The following is a 23,840-nucleotide window of genomic DNA, read 5'->3' as shown; positions in this document are numbered from 1 at the left end:
TACTTTGTCACTTTCTTTATTCATTTTTTTTGCAAAGGTACAAACAATAGTAAAATTGCATCGCCTGAAATGCGTCAGGTTTGAATACACAGATAGTAGGAAATATAAATAGTCACAAAAATGTGTCCTTCAACAGATGGTACTGTAGCTAGGTGCTAAGACCCAGACTCTTAACACCACAGCTGTATCTCATTGATCAATTAGAACTATGCACTATATAAACAAATGCCTGTTACAGTAAAAAAATACATTTAAAGCATTAAAAACCTTCAGTCATTCCAAAGTCAAACTGGGGGGAAAAAAGCACTTTCGTCCCCCCAAAAAATGAGCAGTTGTATACAATTAGCATTAGAAAAATACTTGCTCGATCGCTACGACAGATCATTTTGATGTTGATCATCATTAACATAGCAAAGCACACTATAGATCTTGTTTGCGCGGTGCTGCAAGAGACTGACTTTCCAGGTGAAAAAAATTAAAATCCTGGATGGAGTTTTAAGGTCTTGAAGAAAATTATAGGAATGGTGCTCAATATGACAACAATGTTTGTTGACATCTTTATTTCATTAGCCTGAGTGAGTGTATAAGAGAGCCAGCTCCCTGTTCTGTGCTGAGCTTGAGTCTGAATAATAATCTTAAAATGGCTACTGGTAATTTATCTAGATTCACGGTCTACAATAGGAGAGACAGGTCTTTTGTATGAACCATATATAAACCGAGTTGGCTCTTTACACACACACACAAAAAAATATATATAATAATCTTATGTTTCACTATTCTGCCATAATACCTATCAGACATGCTGCGCAGTAATATCGTAATATGAACCCTAAACCACCATGTATACCAGCCAAACCTGGGTCAAATTAAGGTGCGCTTGATTTAGCTTGGCGTTTGCATTTAATGGGACTATTCCATTGGTTCTACTGTACCAGGCAAACTAAATCGAGCACAGCTCAATCATTTGAAAATATTTGACCCAGGTCTGGAACTAGTAAGTACTGTATGTATTTGTTGTTTTAAAATGAGGCATCACAGTACTCTGTACATTTATCTGACAATAGATTTCTCTAACATTCACTATATGGTGTGGTGAATTAAAACCTGTAGTTTCTAACGCCGTACTTACTTGTATGGTACATAAAATGCAAACATTATCTTTCAATTTGAAATGGTTCCTTTTCAATGTTTGGAAAAACGTAGATAACACAAGTGTTTGTAGGTTTTGATCTGGAGAGCACAGATCCTACCCAGGGTGACCAAACAATCCTCTTGAAAATCCAGTCAAAACTATCTGTGGTGTGATGTAACATCCTTAGTGAGTAGCCATTGGGCTAAAATAGCAAGGATCCTGACACAAATCTTACAACTGTAGCTTTTGTTTGAGAATTATGCAACGGATTGGGACAGACTCAAAAAGGCACCTCGTCAGGTACATAGCAGGAGTCATTGTAAAAAATTAGTGTGTGCCCGCCTGCCAGCTTCGAGGCTCTCAGCATTGTAAAGCACACAGCTAGTGAATGAGACTAGACTTGATGTGAGAACAATGATGTGGCCAAGTGAAAGAGTATAGCCAGCAGTGTACCTGTCCAAAGGGGCTGTATGATCAGGGGGCAACGTTGGGGTGGCGTGGGGTTGCTTAGTATCAGATTAGGGGGATAAAGGATAGTGTGGTAAGGGAACGTGTGCATGCGTGTGTGTATGTATATATGAGTTGGGGTAAAGGGGAAATTTGTCACAAATTTGTATTGGGTCAAGTCCAGAACCCTGGGGGACTCCACTACTTCAGGAGAGCCTTATAGAGCAGTAAGGACCGGGATGTGACCCTCTCCTGCTCCAGGCAGAAGATAAAGTCCCTGAGATTGACTCGCGTGATCCGCTGACGGAGCTGTTGGCGGGAGGAGGCGGCTGTGGAAGAGCCAGCCCCTGAACCCAAAGCAACCTGAGGAGAAAAAGGGACAGCATTACAAAAGTTAGATCTGCTAGTAAGTGATTTAGGGTCGTTTCGATTGACTTAAAATATGTGTTGGCGATATTCAGCCTGTGTGCCAACATCAAGCAATAGTAGATCAGGCAGGCGGAACAAGCGATGTGGTCTAACCAGAGAAATCTCAATTCACTGTCACCTATCCTGTCCCACTCACTAAGCTTTGACAGCCCAGGCTTGTGCGTACGTCACCACAGTTTCATACAAGGTGTGTGTACAGCTGGAGGGAAGCGGTCCCACCCTTACCGTGCACACTAAATGCCATGCTCTCTCCATTTTGGGACAACTCCAACAAACTCAAAAGAGCAGCAATTACCAATGTGATATCACACAGTGTGGGTAGAGTTGATGCTGCACACTACTGAAATATCCTGAGGCTTGTTTGATGGGGTGACAAAATTGTACATGTCTTAGTGAACTCCGTGACATTGTGCCCAACTGAATAGCCCTGTAATGTATCCTGGAACGGATAGGCTACAAGCCAGTCAGCGGTTCCTTAACTGGGGCTTGGTGTTGACAATGGGTACATTTCATTATCTGGGCTCAAGGTGAAAAACATTTGGGAACTAGAAAATGTCTTTCATGAAATGGCCATTTTGTGAAACAATGGTGGTTCCTATTATGTAAAATGAGTTTAGTACCATATTCTACTTCTATGTGCAGAGAGCCTGAGGGGGGAGCTGACACTGGAGAATTGGAATAAGGCTCCAGGTTCATACAGGAACACAATCAGAGCATTATACAGCTTAACAGCCTGCAGGTGTGGTAACCTCCTGCACACACGCGCCCCACACACAAACACACACATGGGTGTGTACTCCATACTGGCACAATGAATGCCCAACATCACACACCCAGTGGAGACACTCCAATCAAGAGTGATGGGTTGCACGAGATCACCGTTCTGACTCAAATCAGTCAAAGATCCTCTTTTGATATAACTGACCGGTCTGATCACTCAGGAAACTTGTTCACATTAGGTATGATGGAAGTTGGCCGTGGATAAATAACTTTTCTCTGTTGAAAAGAACGCATTACAAATGTTATTTAGTTCTCTGACTTAAAGGCCAAATTCATTCCGATCAGATCCGCCTTATAGCAGGATGACAAATATTTCTGATTGAGCTCCTGAAAATCAAAAAAAAAAATCTGACAGCTGACAAATGCAAATCTTTGTGAATACAGGAATTGCCTTCAAGGTGCATAGTTGAAAAGGGGCGATCGGATTGAATCCCGGCGTGAAATCTCGTCTCCAAGCTGCCTGCTTTGTTACTAATCTATGCTGAGGTTGAAGCCCCAACAGGCCCCTTAGCACCCATCTGCAGGAGTGGTCAGGGTGAGACACACACATCCGCCTGCCACCAACACCTCAGAACGTTTGGGTATGTACCGTGCGTTCGGAAAGTATTCAGACCCCTTGACCACAATTTGTTACGTTACAGCCTTATTCTAAAATGGATTAAATCGTTTTTCCCCCCGAATCAATCTACACACAATGACAAAGCAAAAACAGATTTTTTTGAATTTTTTTGCACATTTATTAAAAACAAATCACATTTACAAGTATTTAGACCCTTTACTCAGTACTTTGTTGAAGCACTTGGCAGCGATTACAGCCTCAAGTCTTCTTGGGTATGACACTACAAGCTTGGCACACCTGTATTTAGGGAGTTTCTACCATTCATCTCTGCAGACCCTCTCAAGCTCTGTCAGGCTGGATGGGGAGAGTCCCTGCACAGGTATTTTCAGGTCTCTCCAGAGATGTTAGATCAGCTTCAAGTCCAGGCTCCGGCTGGGCCACTCAAGGACATTCAGAAACTTGTCCCGAAGTGACTCCTGCGTTGTTTTGGCTGTTTTGGCTTTAGGTCGTTGTCCTTCTGGAAGGTTCTCTTATCTGCACAGAGGAACTCTGTCAGAGTGACCCTCGGGTTCTTGGTCACCTCCCTGACAAAAGTCCCCCCCGAATGCTCAGTTTGGCCGGACGGCCAGCTCTAGGAAGAGTCTTGGTGGTTCCAAACGTCTTCCATTTAAGAATGATGGAGGCCACGGTGTTATTGGGGAACTTCAATGCTGCAGACATGTTTCGGTATTCCCCAGATCTGTGCCTCAACACAATCCTCTCGGAGCGTTATGGACTAATTCCTAATTAGTCCATAGCGCTAATTCCTTCGACCTCATGGCTTGGTTTTTGCTCTGACATGCACTGTCAACTGTGGGACCTTATATAGACAGGTGTGTGCCTTTCCAAATCATGTCCAATCAATTGAATTTACCACAGGTGGACTCAAATCCAGTTGTAGAAACATCTCAAGTATGATCAATGGAAACAGGGTGCACCTCAATTGAGCCTCATAGCAAAGGGTCTGAATACTTATGTATAAAGCAGTTTATTTTATAATTTTAATACATTTTTTTTCACTTAAAAAAATGTGGGAAAAGTCAAGGGGTCTGAATTACACTGTATGAGGAAATGCTAACAGAGGAAAACCTTTGTGCATTACTACTCATTACCTACGGTAGAAAATAAACATCCCATAGGGGACTACCTTGTTTACTTGCTAATTACCCAACTATCTAACTAACATACAGGTGACTTTCAAAATAAAGTAAACACTTGTGTAAATGAGAGACAAAGTATATTGAAAGCAGGTGCTTCCACACCGGCGTGGTTCCTTTAGTTAATTAAGCAATTAACATCCCATCATGCTTAGGGCCATGTATAGAAATCCCCAGTTGCCCCTTATTTTGGCTACCTTGGCTAAAAGAAATCTCAGGGACTTTGAAGGAGAGGTCTTAAAAGGAGCATGGGATGTTTAAAAGGGTTTTTGTGTGTGTGTGTGTGTCAGTCACCAGATCTCAACCTAATTAAAACACTTATGGGAGATTCTGGAGCGGTGCCTGAAACAGCGTTTTCCATCACCATCAACAAAACACCAAATTATGGGAATTTCTTGTGGATGAATGGTGTTGCATCCCTCCAATAGAGTTCCAGACACTTGTATAATCTGTGCCAAGGCACATTGAAGCTGTTCTGGCAGCTCGTGGTGGCACAACGCCCTATTAAGACACTTTGTGTTGGCGTTTCCTTTATTTTTGGCAGTTACCTGTATATCTAACTGCCTGAAGTCCTATACAGTGGCTAGTGAGATTACACACCCTGCACATGTTGCGGCCTTAAAATTTAATCAAACATTAGTATTTTTTTCCTACTCCACATTTTAAAATCAGGAATATTTTCTATAATTTCTTTACTACATTTTAAGGCAGCCACTAGCAACTTTATATCCATTTTGCATAGTAGCTGATGAGGGACTAGCTGGGTAGTTCCACAAAATGAGTGCCTTTTGCGTCCCTTTGATATTTTAAGTAGAAATTGTGCACCAATATTGAATTTTAAAAACCTGTTATATTAAGAGAAGTGTCCTTTAATAGAGACCACATGGAGAATTTTTTTTATTTTTTAAATGTAACATGAATAATTAACTGCTAAAGTGCCATTTTGACATGTCCCTCTGTGTTTTCGCCATCATTGTAAAGCCCTAGTTATTGTGTTGCTTTGACAGTCATTTATGATGATTATTTATTTACATCTGTCCCTCATTTTAAGGTCAACCCTGTTATGTGAACTGAACTTTCATTTTAATATGGTGAAACTTGCTAATTTAAATAATTTGTTTTCCCAAAAGAAGAAATTGGACATGTAACAGTCAAATCATAGTGTAACAGCAGATGAACTGGTTCTTTTTGGTCATTCGTGTTTTGTGGTGGAAAACTGGAGCGGGTTGAGCATTACAAGTCAACCTTGATACGCATAGACAGGCTAGACCACTTGAACAATTTCATTTTTTGGGAAGCTTGCATTCAATTGCCACTCCCTGTTGCACACAACAAGCTTCCATTCACCCTGTCACAAGGGGATTTATGTCTGAATAAAATGACAGTCAACCCTGTTACAGTCAACCCTGTTACAGTCAACCCTGTTACAGTCAACCCTGTTACAGTCAACCCTGTTACAGTCAACCCTGTTACTTTATTTGCCACTTAATAGGCACTTACTATAGTATTATTTATTTTTTATAAAGTTGAACGTGTGCTCTTTAGGACATTTTTTTTTACTGTTACACTTCTCAAAAGGCACCCAGTATTGTTGGAACGACCCAGCTAACTACCTGGCTAGCTCACCAACTGGCTAACCTACCAACTGACCAACAAGCTTGCTAGCCGTTCATATGACTTCACCATGGCAACGTTCATTATTACACCTTCCCCTCCCTAAAATGTTCACTCTAAAGCTTGCATTCCCTCCCTCTCCTAATCCTGGGCTCTCACCCCGCACAGAGCCCTTTGTCTGGGATCGCTTTGGGGAGAACTCAGGGCTGGATGTGGGAGGGGGTGATGGGTGTGACCGAGGCACCCATACTGCAGCCGCCCCAGGCTGCCCCCCCCAAGCTCATTTCTGCAGGGCTGAAATCTATGGCTCCTCTCAGGGGGTGAGAGGAGAGGGGGCTTGGAGGGGGTAGAGCGGTGCAGACACCCACAACAAGCCTAGAGGCCCATGCTGACCCCCTTCACTCAACACTGGTCACATTTACTCTGCTCTCTGCTGGATAGGGAGAGTGCTGGGGGATGTGCATTGATGACACAGGTGTATGACTGTGAGCAAATGAATCCACACTTTGTTTTTTTGGCATTACTTCAAAAGCGAGTTCACATATTCCCCCCCCCCCATAATGTGATGAAGAGTCAGAGGGTGAGAGTCATTGGAAAATTAGGATATCAAACCTAGGATATAAGCACCTTCATACTGCCACATTTTAGGGACCCTTACCTCTGTGCCCGATGTGGAGCTCCCTGGCGAGTCCATCCTGCGTTTCTTGCGGGGACCGATGGCAGCCAGGGCAGTGAGGTTGGCTTCGCGCTGCCGGATCTGGGCCTGCTCTGCCTGCTGCATCTAAGAGGGGAAAAGAGAGAGCCACAGACATTTACACCTCTCCTGTCTGATTTACATTCTGAAAATGATCTATCAGTGGTGGCATAATAGCTGGAATGGAGACAGTTGTCATCTACAACAGAGAGATGCGATACAGAGCGAAGAAGTACAGTAGCTTTATGAAACGGCACCGAGAAATTCATACGGGACAAACGCCTCCAATGGGCGTATTCATTGACTACAACCATTTCATACTTTTGAACTATTATCATCTGCCACGAAAACAAATCCTTCGGCAGCAGGCTAGTGCTACAAACTAAAACAGCCGCCTGCTCCAAAGGGGGAGCCTGGAATCGACAGAAGATATAATTCAAGGCAACGTTGACGTCCTCATTAATGTCAATGTTACTAATGCTAATTGAAAGGGAAGTGCTGCACACACACACACACTGGTGATGTGGTACAGCGAGCTGAGACCTGACCCTGGAGGTTAAGATGGAACAGCGGCCAGAAGCAGGCGAGCGCGTGCGTGTCTGTGTGTCTGTGACGGGGGCATTGTATCTTCAGATATTATGAGGACACAAGGCAGAGAGTGGTGCACTGTAAGCCAACATTGCCTCTGGTCAGGTCCCTGTCTGTCTGAGAAATTAAATTGGTAGAGGCAGAACCAGGTTACGCCTCTCTGCACATCCTAGAAACTAGTCTTGATCACATAGGCCAGAGAACTGGAGGGCCCAAGTAGTGCTGGTTTTATTTTCTACCTTGTAGTAGTAATGATTTATTTACAGTTGAAGTCGGAAGTTTACATACACCTTAGCCAAATACATTTAAACTCAGTTTTTCACTATTCCTGACATTTAATCCTAGTAAAAAAATTCCCTATCTTAGGTCAGTTAGGCTCACCACTTTATTTTAAGAATGTGAAATGTCAGAATAGTAGAGAGAATGATTTATTTCAGCTTTATTTGTATTTCTTTCATCACATTCCCAGTAGGTCAGAAGTTTACATACACTCAATTAGTATTTGGTAGCATTGCCTTGAAATAGTTTAACTTGGGTCAAAATCTTGGGTAGCCTTCCACAAGCTTCCCACAATGAGTTGAGTGAAGTTTGGCCCATTCCTCCTGATAGAGCTGGTGTAACTAAGTCATGTTTGTAGGCCTCCTTGCTCGCACACGCTTTTTCAGTTCTGCCCACAAATTTTCTATAGGATTGAGGTCAGGGCTTTGTGATGACCACTCCAATACGTTGACTTTGTTGTTCTTAAGCCATTTTGCCACAACTTTGGAAGTATGCTTGGGGTGATTGTCCATTTGGAAGACCCATTTGCGACCAAGCTTTAACTTCCTGACTGATGTTTCTTCAATATATTCACATAATTTTCCTGCCTCATGATACCATCTATTTTGTGAAGTGCACCAGTCCCTCCTGCAGCAAAGCACCCCCACAACATGATGCTGCCACCCCCGTGCTTCACGGTTGGGATGGTGTTCTTCAGTTTGCAAGCCTTCCCCTTTTTCCTCCAAACATAACAATGGTCATTATGGCCAAACACTTCTATTTTTGTTTAATCAGACCAGAGAATATTTCTCCAAAAAGTACAATCTTTGTCCCCATGTGCAGTTGCAAACCGTAGTCTGGCTTTTTTATGGCGGTTTTGGAGCAGTGGCTTCTTCCTTGCTGAGCGGCCTTTCAGGTCATGTCGATATAGGACTGTTTAACTGTGGATATAGATACTTTTCTACCCGTTTCCTCCAGCATCTTCACAAGGTCTTTTGCTGTGGCTGATTTGCACTTTTCGCACCAAAGTACATTCATCTCTAGGAGACAGAACGCGTATCCTTCCTGAGCGGTATGGCGGCTGCGTGGTCCCATGGTGTTTATACATGCGTACTATTGTTTGTACAGATGAACATGGTACCTTCAGGAGTTTGGAAATTGCTCCCAAGGATGAACCAGACTTGTGGATGTCTACAATTTTTTTCCTGAGGTCTTGGCTGATTTCTTTTGATTTTCCCATTATGTCAAGCAAAGAGGCACTAAGTTTGAAGTTAGGCCTTGAAATACATCCACAGGTACACCTCCAATTGACTCAAATGTCAATTAGCCTATCAGAAGCTTCTAAAGCCATGATGACATTTTCTGTTATTTTCCAAGCTGTTTAAAGGCACAGTCAACTTAGGATATGTAAACTTTTGACCCACTGGAATTGTGATAGTGAATTATAAGTGAAATAATCTCTGTCAACAATTGTTGGAAAAATTACTTGTGTCACTCACAAAGTAGATGTCCTAACCGACTTGCCAAAACTATAGTTAACAAGAAATGTGTGGAGTGGTTGAAAAACAAGTTTTAATGACTCCAACCTAAGTGTATGTAAACTTCCAACTTCAACTGTATGTCACAGATTGATTGGACAGAGGCCACCTGGTGTCTCAGGTCTGAGTCAGTCCCTGATTAGGAGAGAATGAAAACCAGTTTTCTATTCTTGACATAGGTGTTAAACTAGGTGTCACTTAGATAATTCATTTGATGATACAGCAGTAGCAATACAAGGATATAACATCTATAAAAGAGACAGAAATGCTTATGGGGAGGTGTTGCTGTGTGTGTATATATATATATATATATATATATATATACATTCAGAGCCATATCCCTGTAATGCTTAGAGAAGACATGTCAAGTGTTATTGAAGTGTTGTGGTTGCAGATTCACTTGGCACATCTAAAGCCTTTTCTTTTGGGGTGTTGCTATAGGCCACCAAGTGCTAACAATCAGAATCTAAATAATGTGTGTGAAATGCTTGATAGCATACGTGATGTAAACAGAGAGGTCTATTTTCTTGGGGACTTGAACCGGTTTTCAACAAGCTGTCTGCTCAAAAGGAAGCTTCTCACTGTAACCAGTGCCTGTTATCTGGTTCAGGTTATTAATCAACCTACCAGAGTATTTACAAACACTACAGGAACAAGATCATCCACATGTATTGATCACATTTTTACTAATACTGTATTCGTACCCATTGGATGCAGTGATAACAATATACAGTAGTGGCTATATCCAGGAAAGCCAAAGTTCCAACAGCTGGGCCTAAAAAGGTGTACAATAGATTTTGCTGTGACTCCTAAAAAATATTTGTTGGTCTGATGTGATTAATAAGGAGCATCCAGACGCTGCACTTCATGAATTTATGAAATTGCTTCTTCCAATTCTTAATAAACAAGCACCTGTTAAACTTCTTATGGCTGCAGGGGCAGTATTAAGTAGCTTGGATGAAAGGTGCCCAGAGTAAACGGCCTGCTCCTCAGTCACAGTTGCTAATATATGCATATTATTATTAGTATTGGATAGAAGTTTCTAAAATTGTTTGAATGATGTCTGTGAGTATAACATAACTCATATGGCAGGCAAAAACCTGAGAAGAAATCCAAACAGGAAGTGGGAAATCTGAGGTTGGTCAATTTTCAACCCAGCCCCTATTGAATACATTGATATTGGTTATGTTGCACTTCCTAAGGCTTGCACTAGATGTCAACCGCCGGATGGGAGCTGTTTGAGTCAGTGGTCTGGCAGAGAGCCAGGTCCTGGTCACGTGCATTTCACATGATAGCGACCTGCATTCCATGACTTTTCTACAGACATAGGAATTCTCCGGTTGGAACGTTATTGAAGATTTATGATAACAACATCCTAAAGATTGATTCTATACTTAGTTTGACAAGTTTCTTCAACTTGTAATATAACTTAATATAATAATTAATATAAGATGTAATATAAGTTTTCGTCCAACGTTCGGCTGGACCTGCACGAGCGTCTGGATGTGTACTAAACGCGCTAACAAAAGTAGCTACTTGGACATAAATAATGGATATTATCGAACAAAACAAACATTTATTGTGGAACTAGGATTCCTGGGAGTGCATTCTGATGTAGATCATCAAAGGTAAGGGAATATTTATAATGTTATTTCTGATTTCTGTTGACTCCAACATGGCGGGTATATATATATTTTTTTCTGAGAGCCGTCTCAGATTATTGCATGGTTTGCTTTTTCCGTAAGGTTTTTTAAAAATCTGACACAGCGGTTGCATTAAGGAGAGGTATATCTATATTTCCATGTCTAACAATTGTATTTATCGACATTTATAATGAGTATTTCTGTAAAATGATCTCTCTGCAAAATCACCGGATGTTTTTGGAACTAGTGAACGTAACACGCCAATGTATACTGAGATTTTTTTATTTAAATATGAACTTTATCAAACAAAACATGAAGTCCTATGAGTGTCATCTGATGATCAAAGGTTAGTGATTAATTTTCTCTATTTGTGCTTTTTGTGACTCCTCTCTTTGGCTGGAAAAATGGCTGAATCTTTCTGTGAGTTGGTGGTGACCTAACATAATCGTTTGTGGTGCTTTCGCTGTAAAGCCTATTTGAAATTGGACACTGTGGTGGGATTAACAACAAGATCACCTTTAAAACGTGTATGTATGTTTGAGGAATTTAATTATGAGATTTCTGTTGTTTTGAATTTGGCGCCCTGCACTTTCACTGGCTGTTGTCATATCGATCCCGTTAATGGGATTGCAGCCCTAAGAAGTTATTAAAAAACTGACTGTTAGAACTGTTAAGGCTCCATGGATTGATGCAGAATTGAAAAACTGTATGGTTGAAAGAGATGGGGAAGCATGTAAAGTGTTGTGTACCGCAGGGCAGCTCTCTAGGCCCTCTTTTTCTATTTTTACCAATAACCTGCCACTGGCATAAAAAAAGCATGTGTGTCCATGTATGCTGATGATTCAACCATATACGCATCAGCAACCACAGCTAATGAAGTCACTGAAACCCTTAACAAAGAGTTGCAGTCTGTTTTGGAATGGGTGGCCAGTAATAAACTGGTCCTGAACATCTCTAAAATTAAGAACATAGTATTTGGTACAAATCATTCCCTAAGCTCTAGCCCTCAGCTGAATCTGGTAATGAATGGTGTGGCTGTTGAACAAGTTGAGGAGACTAAATTACTTTCTGTTACTTTAGATTGTAAACTGTCATGGTCAAAACATATAGATTCAATGGTTGTAAAGATGGGGAGAGGTCTGGCCGTAATAAAGAGATGCTCTGCTTTTGACACCACTACAAGAAGCAAGTTCTGCAAGCTCTAGTTTTGTCTACTCTTGATTATTGTCCAGTCGTGTGGTACAGTGTGGCAAGGAAATACCTAGTTAAGCTGCAGCTGGCCCAGAACAGAGCGGCACGTTTTGCTCTTAATTGTAATCAGAGGGCTGATATAAATACTATGCATGCCAGTCTCTCTTGGCAAAGAGTTGAGGAGAGACTGACAGTGTCACTTCTTTTTTTTATAAGAAACACTAATGTGTTGAAAATCCCAAATTGTTTGCATAGTCTACTTACACACAGCTCTGACACACACACACTTATCCCACCAGACATGCCACCAGCAGTCTTTTCACAGTCCACAAATCCAGAACAAATTCAAGAAAGCATACAGTATTATATAGACCCCTAACTGCATGGAACTTCCTTCCATCTCATATTGCTCAAATAAACAGATAAAGCAACACAACGCCTCTCCCCTATTTGACCTAGATAGTTTGTGTGTATGCATTGATATGTAGGCTGTGTGTGCCTTTAAAAATAATGTAGGTAGTTCTGTCTTTGAGCTGTTCTTGTCTAATGATGTTCTGTATTATGTTTCATGTTTCATGTGGACCCCAGGAAGAGTAGCTGCTGCTTTTGCAACAGCTAATTGGGATCCTAATAAAATACCAAAACATCAAACCAGGTGTGGCCAACCCTCCTCCTGGGGAGCAACTTGGCTTTACATGCCTTTGTTCAAGCCCATCACTAACAAAAATGATAAAGCTAAACAAAAGACTGATTAGGTGACTTCTACGGTACTACAGCAACATGTTCTGACTTGGGCTCCCCTTTCCTGATCTTTATGGATAATGCCCCAAGGCACAGAGCCCCCTCTGTCCAAACAGAGTGTGCCCAAAGGCAGAGCTATAATATGGGGAGAGCTAGCCTCAAATATGGGCATGGTTGGGGTGGGGGGGGGTCTATATGGACTATATGGAAAATGTTTGTATTTTGGTGGAACGTTCTTGGATGCCAATCTGTAGCTGTCTGACAATGGACTATATATACACCATGTGTGTATTTTGGGATATTGTACATCGATAATGATACTGAGTGTCAACTGCTTTGATGTGTTTGTATGTGGATGGAAACAAAATGAAGCACTAACCTCTTTAGCTTTCGCCTTCAACCGAGCTTGCTCTGGGTCCTCCTGCCTGGCGCGACTCTATATTTGAGAGAAACACGGGTTAGAAGGAGAGAGAGGGGGAGAGAGAGAGAGACAGGGGAGGTGGATACCTTGTCATGAGAGGAAGAGCTTCAAGTTCCTCGGTGTCCGCATTACTAAGGACCAATAAAATGGTCCAAATACAACAGACAGTTGTGAAGAGGGCACGACAACGCCTTTTCCCCCTGAAAAAAAAAACGTACGGCCCAGGACCTCACTGGGGCAGAGCTCCCGGCCATCCAAATCCTCTATACCAGGCGGTGTCAGAAGAAGGCAGAAAATTGTCAAAGACTCAAGCCACCCAAGTCAGAGACTGTTCTCTCTGGTACCGCATGGCAAGCGGTACCGGAGCGCCAAGTCTGGGACCAAAAGGCTAGTGAACAGCTTTTACCCCAAAGCCATAAGACTGCTGAAGAGTTAATAAAATTGCTACTCTGACTATTTACATTGACCCCCCTTTTTAACTTGCACCGGATCTTGCACCGGCTCTATGCACACTCACACATACTACAACACACACTCATATTGACGCCAAACACAGAGTGCTGCTATTCTGTATATTATCTATTCTGATTGCCGAGTCACTTTTACCACTACCTAGATGTACATATCTCAATTACCTCGTACCCCTGCACATTGACTCGGTCCCAGTACTCCTTGTATATAGCTTGGTTATTGCTATATTGTGTTACTATTTTTATCTAGCACATTTTTCTCACTTTTAAATGTTTTACTTTTTAACCCTGCATTGTTGGTTAGGGCTCGTAAGCAAAGCATTGCACTGTAAAGTCTACACCTGTTGTATTCGGCGCATGTGTCAAATAAGATTAGATTTGAATCATTTTTTTTTAGCTTGTAGGGCTGGGCCCAATAACTATATAACTGCGTAACCAATGGTTATGGACGAAGACCGACAAGAAGATAAAATATTGTCTTTAGGAACCAACAGCTGACCTAAGACAGGACGGCCACGGGCATTCTTTGCGGTTGAGTCCGTTTCTGCGGTAACATTAACAGCGTGAAGAAACGTTGTTGCGCCTTGCTGAAACAAGCAAATGAGTCTCCGGTTCTCAGCCAGTGGTTCTCAAACCTCTCCACGGGGACCCCCAGCCGTTCCATGCATTTGATCTATTACAGAGCCGGCACACCTGATTCAACTTGTCAACTAAAATCACCAAGCCCTTGACTAGTTGAATCAGGTGAGCTAGTTCAGAGCAACAACAAACAATTGTGAAACGTCTCTGGGGGGGTCCACGAGGAGAGGTTTGAGAACCACTGGCCGAGGCAACACCCCCACAATGCAGAAGCAGCACACGTAGAAATAGAAAGGGCTTGGAACCTCTAACCCTGGCAATTGGACTGGTAAACACATGGGTACACTCGTAATAGATGCGGTAAAGAGGTCAATGGAAATGACATGGAAATGCGTGGGGGAAAGATCATGAATATCATTGCCCCCCCAGAAAAATGTTCCTACATTTAGGCTATTGTTCATACAGTTGAAGTCGGAAGTTTACATACACTTGGGTTGGAGTCATTAAAACTCGTTTTTCAACCACTCCACAAATTTCTTGTTAACAAACTATAGTTTTGGCAAGTCGGTTAGGACATCTACTTTGTGCAGGACACAAGTAGTTTTTCCAACAATTGTTGACAGACAGATTATTTCACTGTATCACAATTCCAGTGGGTCAAAAGTTTACATAAACTAAGTTGAATGTGCCTTTAAACAGCTTGGAAAATTCCAGAAAATGTCATGGCTTCAGAAGCTTCTGATAGGCTAATTGACATCATTTGAGTCAATTGGAGGTATTTCAAGGCATACCTTCAAACTCGGTGCCTCTTTGCTTGACTTCATGGGAAAATAGAAAAAAATCAGCCAAGACCTCAGAAGAAAAATTGTTTACCTCCACAAGTCTGGTTCATCCTTGGGAGCAATTTCCAAACACCTGAAGGTATCACATTCATCTGTACAAACAATAGTACGCAAGTACAAACGCCATGGGACCACGCAGCACTCATACCGCTCAGGAAATAAAAACGCGAAGGACCTTGTGAAGATGCTGGAGGAAACAGGTACAAAGGTATCTATATCCACAGTAAAACCAGGCCAATATCGACATAACCTGAAAGGCCGCTCAGCAAGGAAGAACCCACTGCTCCAAAACCGCCATAGAAAAAGCCAGACTACGGTTTGCAACTGCACATGGGGACAAAGATCATACTTTTTGGAGAAATATCCTCTGGTCTGATGAAACAAAAATAGAACTGTTTGGCCATAATGACCATCGTTATGTTGGGAGGAAAAAGGGGGAGGCTTGCAAGCCGAAGAACACCATCCCAACCGTGAAGCACAGGGGTGGCAGCATCATGTTGTGCGGGTGCTATGCTACAGGAGGAACTGGTGCACTTCACAAAATAGATGGCATCATGAGGCAGGACAATTACGTGAATATATTGAAGCAACATCTCAAGACGTCAGTCAGGAAGTTAAAGCTTGGTCGCAAATGGGTCTTGCAAATGGACAATGATCCCAAGCATACTTCCAAAGTTGTGGCAAAATGGCTTAAGGACAACCAAGTCAAGGATTTGGAGTGGCCATCACAAAGCCCTGACCTCAATCCTATAGAAAATACGTGGGCAGAACTGAAAAAGTATGTGCGAACAAGGAGGCCTACAAACCTGACTCAGTTACACCAGCTCTGTCAGGAGGAATGGGCCAAACTTCACCCAACTTATTGTGGGAAGCTTGTGGAAGGCTACCTTAAACGTTTGACCCAAGTTAAACAATTTAAAGGCAATGCTTTCAAATACTAATTGAGTGGATGTAAACTTCTGACCCACTGGGAATGTGATGAAAGAAATAAAAGCTGAAATAAATCACTCTACTATTATTCTGACATTTCACATTCTTAAAATAAAGTGGTGATCCTAACTGACCTAAGGCAATTAATTTTTATTTGGATTAAATGTCAGGAATTGTGAAAAACTGAGTTTAAATGTATTTGGCTAAGGTGTATGTGAACTTCCGACTTGCATTTCACACTATGTTGAGTTCGGAGTAGAAAATGCTTGTATGGATGTCAACCCCAATATATGTTCATGCCATAGTCACCAATCAACAGTTAACGACTGACTACAAGCACCAATTTCTGTGTGCTAGCTATGCATACAGAAATGGCTTATAAGATCGGGAGTTAGCATTTAGCAGTCACTTCGTCTAAACTTGGAAATGTACAACTTCAGCGTCAGGAAAATAACCGGGGGGCGCAAAATAAATATAATAAATTGTACTCTGCAAATTGAACACAACTAAGCCCAAAAAGAGATTGTATCTGAAAATAATAATTTCATACCTTGATGATTACTTTGAGACGAGATCACATCTTTTTGTTGTGTGGCAATCCAGATTTCCGAAATAAAAAGACATGTTTTGCTTTTTTACCAAAAGTCTATTGCTATTTGAATGGTTATTAATGAGACCGCGTCATTTAGCTAGCCAATTACCGTCATCCAAAATTCCATTAGTCACAGCCGCAGATCATAGCACCAATGTGGGCTGTAGAACACTGTTATAGTATATTACAGTTATTGTTCTGAACTACTGATAAAGATTATGCATCTGGTGTGGGAAGAGAAGTATTGGTTTTTCACTTTTAGTCAATTATATACTGAACACTTTTTTTTTTTTAAACAATGTTGGTCCCATGTTTCAATAGCTGAAATAAAATTGAAATTGTGTGCACAAATTTCTTTACATCCCTGTTAATGCGCATTTCCAAGATAATCCATCCACCTTACAGGTGTGGCACAGAACCTGATTAAACAGCATGATCAATGTCTCAAGTTGAGGGAGCGTGCAATTGGCATTCTGACTACAGGAATGTCCACCAGATGCTGTTGGCAGAGAATTGAATGTTAATTTCTCTACTATAAGCCACCTCCAACATAATTGTATTAATTTTGGCAGTACGTCCAACCAGCCTCACAATCGCAGACCACGTTTTTATTTTCCCCTGCGGGATCGTCTGAAACCATTTACCTGGATAGCTGATGAAACTGTTGGTTTGCACAACCAAATATTTTCTGCACAAACCATCCCAGGGAAGCTCATCTGCGTGCTCGTCGTCCTCACCAGGGTCTTGACCTTACTGCAGATGGGCGTTGTAACCGACTTCAATGGGTAAATTCCCACTGTCGATGGCCACTTGCACTTTGGAGAAGTGTGCTCGTAACGGATGAATCCAGGTTTCAACTGTACCGGTCAGATGGCAAGCAGCGTGTACGGCGTCGTGTGGGCGAGTGGTCTGCTGATGTCAAAGTTGTGAACAGAGAGCTCCATGTTGGTGGTGGGGTTATGGTATGGGCAGGCATAAGCTACAGACAACAAACACAATTGCATTTTACCGCTGGCAATTTGAATGCACAGAGATACCGTGGCGAGATCCTGAGGCCCGTTGTCGCGCCAATCATCCGCCGCCATCACACGTTTTCAGCGTGATAATGTACGACCCACATGTCATAAGGATCTGTACACAATTCCTGGAAGCTGAAAGTGTCCCAGTTCTTCCATGGCCTGCGTTACTCACCAGCAGAGTATGTGAGTGGAGTTGAGCGGTCGGAAATCCCGCTCACCGCTCATGGAGCGGTGCTTGTGCACCTCTCCGGAGCTCTGCGTCCTTTCCAAGTGCTCTGCTAAAAACCGCTACCTGCTCACATGAAAAAAAAAAAAAAACGCAGCTCCAAATTCACTCCATTCATCAAAATCACAATTTCACCAACACCCATCTATTTTTGGACCTACCATTTGGTTTGAAGCGTTGAAACCAAACCATTGAATGAAAAGATTTGAATGAAAAGTATTTGAATAAAACATGAAAAGATGTAAGAAGTGCTCGTCATTTCAAATAGGCTACATGTCGTATTAAAACAGCATATAAACACTCTAAATAGGGTCAAGAGCTAGACAGGGAGCCAATTATTTCAAGGTTATAGCCTACAAAGAAATACATTGCGAAGCATTTGCGAGTGCAACACTCGGAGACATTAAGTCGGAGACATTAAGCGCTCAGCATTTAAACATCTAATTGAAATCAAATCATTTTTAGTATATAAATTGCACATATAGGCTGTGATTTACTTAGAATTAAATACAAATTAAACAAAAAAAGCCTTATTAGGCTCAGTGTACAGTGCCTTTGAATTAATTTCTAGAAAGACGAGTTTGGCCAGAGTCTGTGGCTTCAGGCTCATGTGATTGTTCCTAGAGAGCAGGTCAGCAGCGGAGAATATCCTCTCTGCTCTTGCAGAGCCACTGGGGACCCTAAACACCCCTTTTGGCCACTCTTGACATGCATGCAGAGTTGTAAGCATAAAAGGTTTTTAAGCAAAATAACCCAATGAAAACAGAAAGCTCCTTGAAAGTTGGAATATGCCAGGTCTATTGGGCCAAAATCAATTGTATAGATAATAGAAATTAAAAAATAAAAGGAAACTTAAGTGATCAGATTTTTTGTTTATAAATACTTTGCTACAATGACAATTAGCTACACACCTCGTTCCTTTCTTTTAGCATACGCGTCTTTTCAGATTCCACAATATGATTCTTTAGTTATGGACCTTACATCATTGCACTCACTATACTACTCTTAGTCCTCATCTTTGTAAGTCACCTTGATTTGGCACCTGTGCATTTGATCAGTTTTTTTAACGAAAATATTTAGCAAACTCCATGAGAGTAGCCATAGCAGCACACAAGTAATCGACAGAGTAGCCTACACGTGAGTGCTGGGCCTGGCATGCCCTGAACTCGTGAAGTGAGCGCTACTGGAGCGGGCGAGAAGGCAGCTGATGCTCCAGCCTTCGGGAATCTCGCTCCGCGCTCCAGTCAAATTGGGCACGCTCTGCTCCTCGCGCCGCTCACCAGACGTCACCCATTGAGCATGTTTGGGATGCTCTGGGTCGACGTGTACGACAGCCTGTTCCAGTTCCCGAACAATATCCCGCAGCTTCACACAGCCACAAGAGGGGGACAACATTCTACAGGCCACAATCAACAGCCTGGTCAACTCTAAGCGAAAGGAGATGTGTCGCGCTGCATGATGCAAATGGTCATCACACCAGATCCTGACTGGTTTTCTGATCCACACCCCTACATTTCTTTAAGGTAGCTGTATTCCTAGTCATGTGAAATCCATAGATTGACCTAATTCGTTAATTTAAATTGGCTGATTTCCTTGTATGAACTGTAACTCAGTAAAATCTTTACAATTGTTGCGTTTATATTTTTGTCCAGTGTATGTGTTGTCTAATGTCAATTACAAGCAGGGCAATGCATAGTAACTAGGCCGACTCCCACATGACAGTGTTAATATGGTTGGTGAGATCCCATCTACACAGCACCACAGAGCTAATTATCTCCTGGATGACATCTCTATCCCACATTAACTTAATTAGTGTGTGTGTGTGTACACTCCCGTGGAGGTCTAATGATGTCTGTAGAGGGAGTTGTGGTTTCTGTTCAAACTCCACTAATTACCTCCGTTTTCATGTGTCTCATCGTTCCCATGGGGTGGAAACGCGTCCGCACACGCACCGACAAACACACTGCAACTATTAACAGGCCACTCCTCTCCTGGAGTTGAACAAATTATTGCCGGTGATGCGGTAATGTGGTAGTAGCACAGTCCCGGTGGGCATGTAGTCCGGTGGTGCGTGTCTCTACCTTGGCAGCTTTGAGTAGGACCTCCCTCTCCTGCTCGTCCTTCCTCTGTTTCTCCATCCTGTCCAGCTGCTCAAAGAAGCGGAGCTGGGCCCTGACGTCTGTCGACGGCTCATACCACTCCTCATCCTGCATAGAGGGGGAAGGGACAGGAGAAAGGGAGAGTGAAAAAAATTAAATAAAAAGGTACACGTAGGATGCTATTGTTCATGTACTGTTCATGATGCTGTTCATGTACTGTTCATGTACAGTCTGTTGACTCAGTTTGTATGATGGCAATTTGCATATACTCCAGTTTGTTATGAAGAGTGATCAGATGAATTGCAATTAATTGCAAAGTCCCTCTTTGCCATGCAAATGAACTGAATCCCCCAAAAAACATTTCCACTGCATTTCAGCCCTGCCACAAAAGGAACAGCTGACATCATGTCAGTGATTCTGAACAAGGCTGGAGATCACGCTGTCAATGCTGATTGAGTTCGAATAATAGACTGGAAGCTTCAAAAGGAGGGTGGTGCTTGGAATCATTGTTCTTCCTCTGTCAACCATGGTTACCTGCAAGGAAACACGTGCCATCATCATTGCTTTGCACAAAAAGGGCTTCACAGGCAAGGATATTGCTGTCAGTAAGATTGCACCTAAATCAATCATTTATCGGATCATCAAGCACTTCAAGGAGAGCGGTTCAATTGTTGTGAAGAAGGCTTCACGGCGCCCAAGAAAGTCCAGCAAACGCCAGGACCGTCTCCTAAAGTTGATTCAGCTGCGGGATCGGAGCACCACCAGTACAGAGCTTGCTCAGAAATGGCAGCAGGCAAGTGTGAGTGCATCTGCACGCACAGTGAGGCATAGACTTTTGGAGGATGGCCTTGTGTCAAGAAGGGCAGCAAAGAAGCCACTTCTCTCCAGGAAAAACATCAGGGACAGACTGATATTCTGCAAAAGGTACAGGGATTGGACTGCTGAGGACTGTGGTAAAGTCATTTTCTCTAATGAATCCCCTTTCCGATTGTTTGGGGCATCCGGAAAAAAGCTTGTCCGGAGAAGACAAGGTGAGCGCTATCATCAGTCAGTCCTGTGTCATGCCAACAGTAAAGCATCCTGAGACCATTCATGTGTGGGGTTGCTTCTCAGCCAAGGGAGTGGGCTCACTCACAATTTTGCCTAAAAACACAGCCATGAATAAAGACTGGTACCAATACATCCTCCGAGAGCAACTTCTCCCAACCATCCAGGAACAGTTTGGTGACAAACAATGCCTTTTCCAGCATGATGGAGCACCTTGCCATAAGGCAAAAGTGATAACTAAGTGGCTCGGGGAACAAAACATTGATATTTTGGGTCCAAATTCTGACAAACTCCAAGCATTGATTATGCAAGAATGGGCTGCCACATCAGTCAGGATGTGGCCCAGAAGTTAATTGACAGCATGCCAGGTCGAATGGCAGAGGTCTTGAAAAAGAAGGGTCAACACTGCAAGTATTGACTCTGCATCAACTTCATGTAAGTGTCAATAAAAGCCTTTGACACTTATGAAATGCTTGTAATTATACTTCAGTATTCCATAGTTAACATCTGACAAAACTATCTAAAGACACTGAAGCAGCAAACGTTGTGGAAATTAATATTTGTGTCATTCAAAACATTTGTCCACGACTGTACTGTTCTTGATGTTGTTCATGTAGTTTGTGTACCGTTCATGTAGTGTGTGTACTGTTCATGCTGTTGTTTATGTACTGTTCATGCTGTTGTTTATGTACTGTTCATGATGTTGTTTATGTAGTTTTTGTACTGTTCATGAAGTTGTTCATGTAGTTTGTGTACGGTTCATGATGTTGTTCATTTGGTTTGTCCCCTGTTCATGTACTGTTCATGTAGTTTGTGTACTGTTCATGTTGGTCATGTGTTATTTTTGTGTTATTCATGTACTGTTGCGCTTGTACTCTTCACCTGCTTCTGTTCATGATAACCTCGACTCTTCCTGTTCTTACCTTGCCCCCGTCAGTGCGGTGCTGGGCAATAGTTGACACTTTCTCTAGCACGGATCTCAGCCTGGCCTGGGTGGCATGGGAGATGTAGTTCACTGCCTCAGCTGGGACCTCTGTCACCCCAAACCTCTTGGCTTTTGCAGAAGAAAGAGAGAGAAAGGCATTAGCAGCCAATCAGTGCCGTTATCTGTGGTAGGATGGTAAGGTGCGGTCACTCATTTATTGACGATCGACAGACATCAGGGCCCAGCTCCACTTCTTTCAGAAGCGTATTTCTGACACTAGTCATTTCTCTTCATATCCAATATATAAGTAAGTGAACAAGTGCACACTTCGGGGATTTATAGCTGGTTCAGGAGAAAGGACAGGTTATTGCACATACCGGTCTCCATGATGCGTCTGTGCAGCAGGCCTGGCGGGAGGAAGGCCTCGTCCTTACAGGAGCGGATCTTGGTGCCCACCAGCTCAGAGTTGGTGGCCATGATGCGGGCGTTCTCCTCGTTCAGGTTCACCCCCGCCATGGACGCCACGTCGTTGATGTCATCATCATCCCTAAAGAGATGTAGTATACACAGATCAGTGGGGCGCTCCAGAAAGCAAGATCATTAAGTTGGCCAGCTAACTTTGTTAATCAGTCAGTTAGATCTTGATTTTCTGGTTCATTAAAGAAAGCTACACATGAATATACATTTGGTGGTTGCCTAGAGAATTACACCATGTGGATTTCATGTCAATTTCTCAAAAGAACATGAAGTAATTTACACACAGATCAAGGACAGGAGTTGGTGTTTCTTAAGTGTGTTTCTCAACCCCACCATTGTGTCAAAATGTGTGAAATGCTGCCATCCTGTGGTGGATCTGTTTCTGTGCGTCATGGAAAAATATCACAGTAAAACTAAGCCAAACAGTCTCAGGAGCCTCAAACACTGTAGGTTTACATGGGGTCAGATACCCAAAGTAGCTAGGTTTCCATCCAATCGGTGAGATATTTATGTGAATATTTAAAAATCTGCATAAAAACAATATGCACATTTCCCACAAGAGATGTTTCCATCAAATTGACTTGTTGCAGATAAAAGGCTGTGAGTGATGACATTTACACATAGAAATACCTTCTGTGGTTTAATTCCCCATGTACCAAATACAAGTTAAGTGTTTCCATCACATTTTCAAATCCCACAAAAAATGTTGCGTTATATAGCGAGTGTGCCCACTCTGGTATTGCCAACAGGCCTAGTGGCTAGAGTGTTGGGCCAGAAACCTAAAGGTCGTTGGTTCGAATCCCCGAGCTGACATGGTAAAAATCAGTCATTCTGCCCGAGCAAGCAAGTTAACCCACTGTTCCCCAAGGGCACCAAAGACATGGATGTCGATTAAGGCAGCCCCCCCCCCGCACTTCTCTGATTCAGAGGGGTTGGGTTAAATGCGGAAGAGACATTTCAGTTGAATGCGTTCAGTTGTCCCTTTCCAGATACAGTGCGGGTATAGCTGACATACATGAGATAGATTATTTGTATTTGTCAAATGGAAGCCAAGCATCGATGATAATGTAACCTGTATAAGACCCTGGATATTTATTGGAAAGGAGCATCAAGCTCACCTTGCACTTTCATCACCCTTTGAAGTTCATTATGACTTATTTCATCTGTAGCCTAATGAACTTCATGCTTTCCCAACGAGTCGTAGTGGGAGGGTCACACAACAAGTCATCTCACGTGACTCCAAGTTTACTTCGATATAACGGTTATTAGATCAATATTTGTGCATAAAAGCATTTCCACGACATTTGTCAAATTTGTTGTTAAATGTCGTTTCCGTCAGGCCTGTCACTAAACGTTTTTATCCCACATGTACTTTACCTGCATAAAAAGGTTGGAAGGAAACC

The 23,840-nt window shown here is 42.4% G+C and overlaps 1 protein-coding gene across 2 annotated transcripts in view; it reads right to left on the bottom strand.

Moving 5' to 3' along the window:
- Positions 1-23,840, bottom strand: part of LOC112252637 (transcription initiation factor TFIID subunit 4) — a 32,182-nt gene continuing 8,342 nt past the window's right edge. For both annotated transcript variants that reach the window (XM_024424068.2, XM_024424069.2), the window contains exons 10-15: positions 22,338-22,507; positions 21,959-22,089; positions 19,971-20,096; positions 13,190-13,246; positions 6,816-6,938; positions 1-1,942 (exon numbers count right to left, since the gene is read on the bottom strand). In XM_024424068.2, the coding sequence (XP_024279836.1) occupies positions 1,781-1,942; positions 6,816-6,938; positions 13,190-13,246; positions 19,971-20,096; positions 21,959-22,089; positions 22,338-22,507 (769 nt within the window). In that variant the 3' untranslated portion in view covers positions 1-1,780. The remainder of the gene's footprint in view (positions 1,943-6,815; positions 6,939-13,189; positions 13,247-19,970; positions 20,097-21,958; positions 22,090-22,337; positions 22,508-23,840) is intronic.

The sequence above is a fragment of the Oncorhynchus tshawytscha genome, linkage group LG06 (assembly GCF_018296145.1).
Source record: "Oncorhynchus tshawytscha isolate Ot180627B linkage group LG06, Otsh_v2.0, whole genome shotgun sequence".
Taxonomy (NCBI): domain Eukaryota; kingdom Metazoa; phylum Chordata; class Actinopteri; order Salmoniformes; family Salmonidae; genus Oncorhynchus; species Oncorhynchus tshawytscha.
The sequence above is the reverse complement of the archived record's forward strand: the minus strand, read 5'-3'. Positions and strand labels throughout refer to the sequence as shown.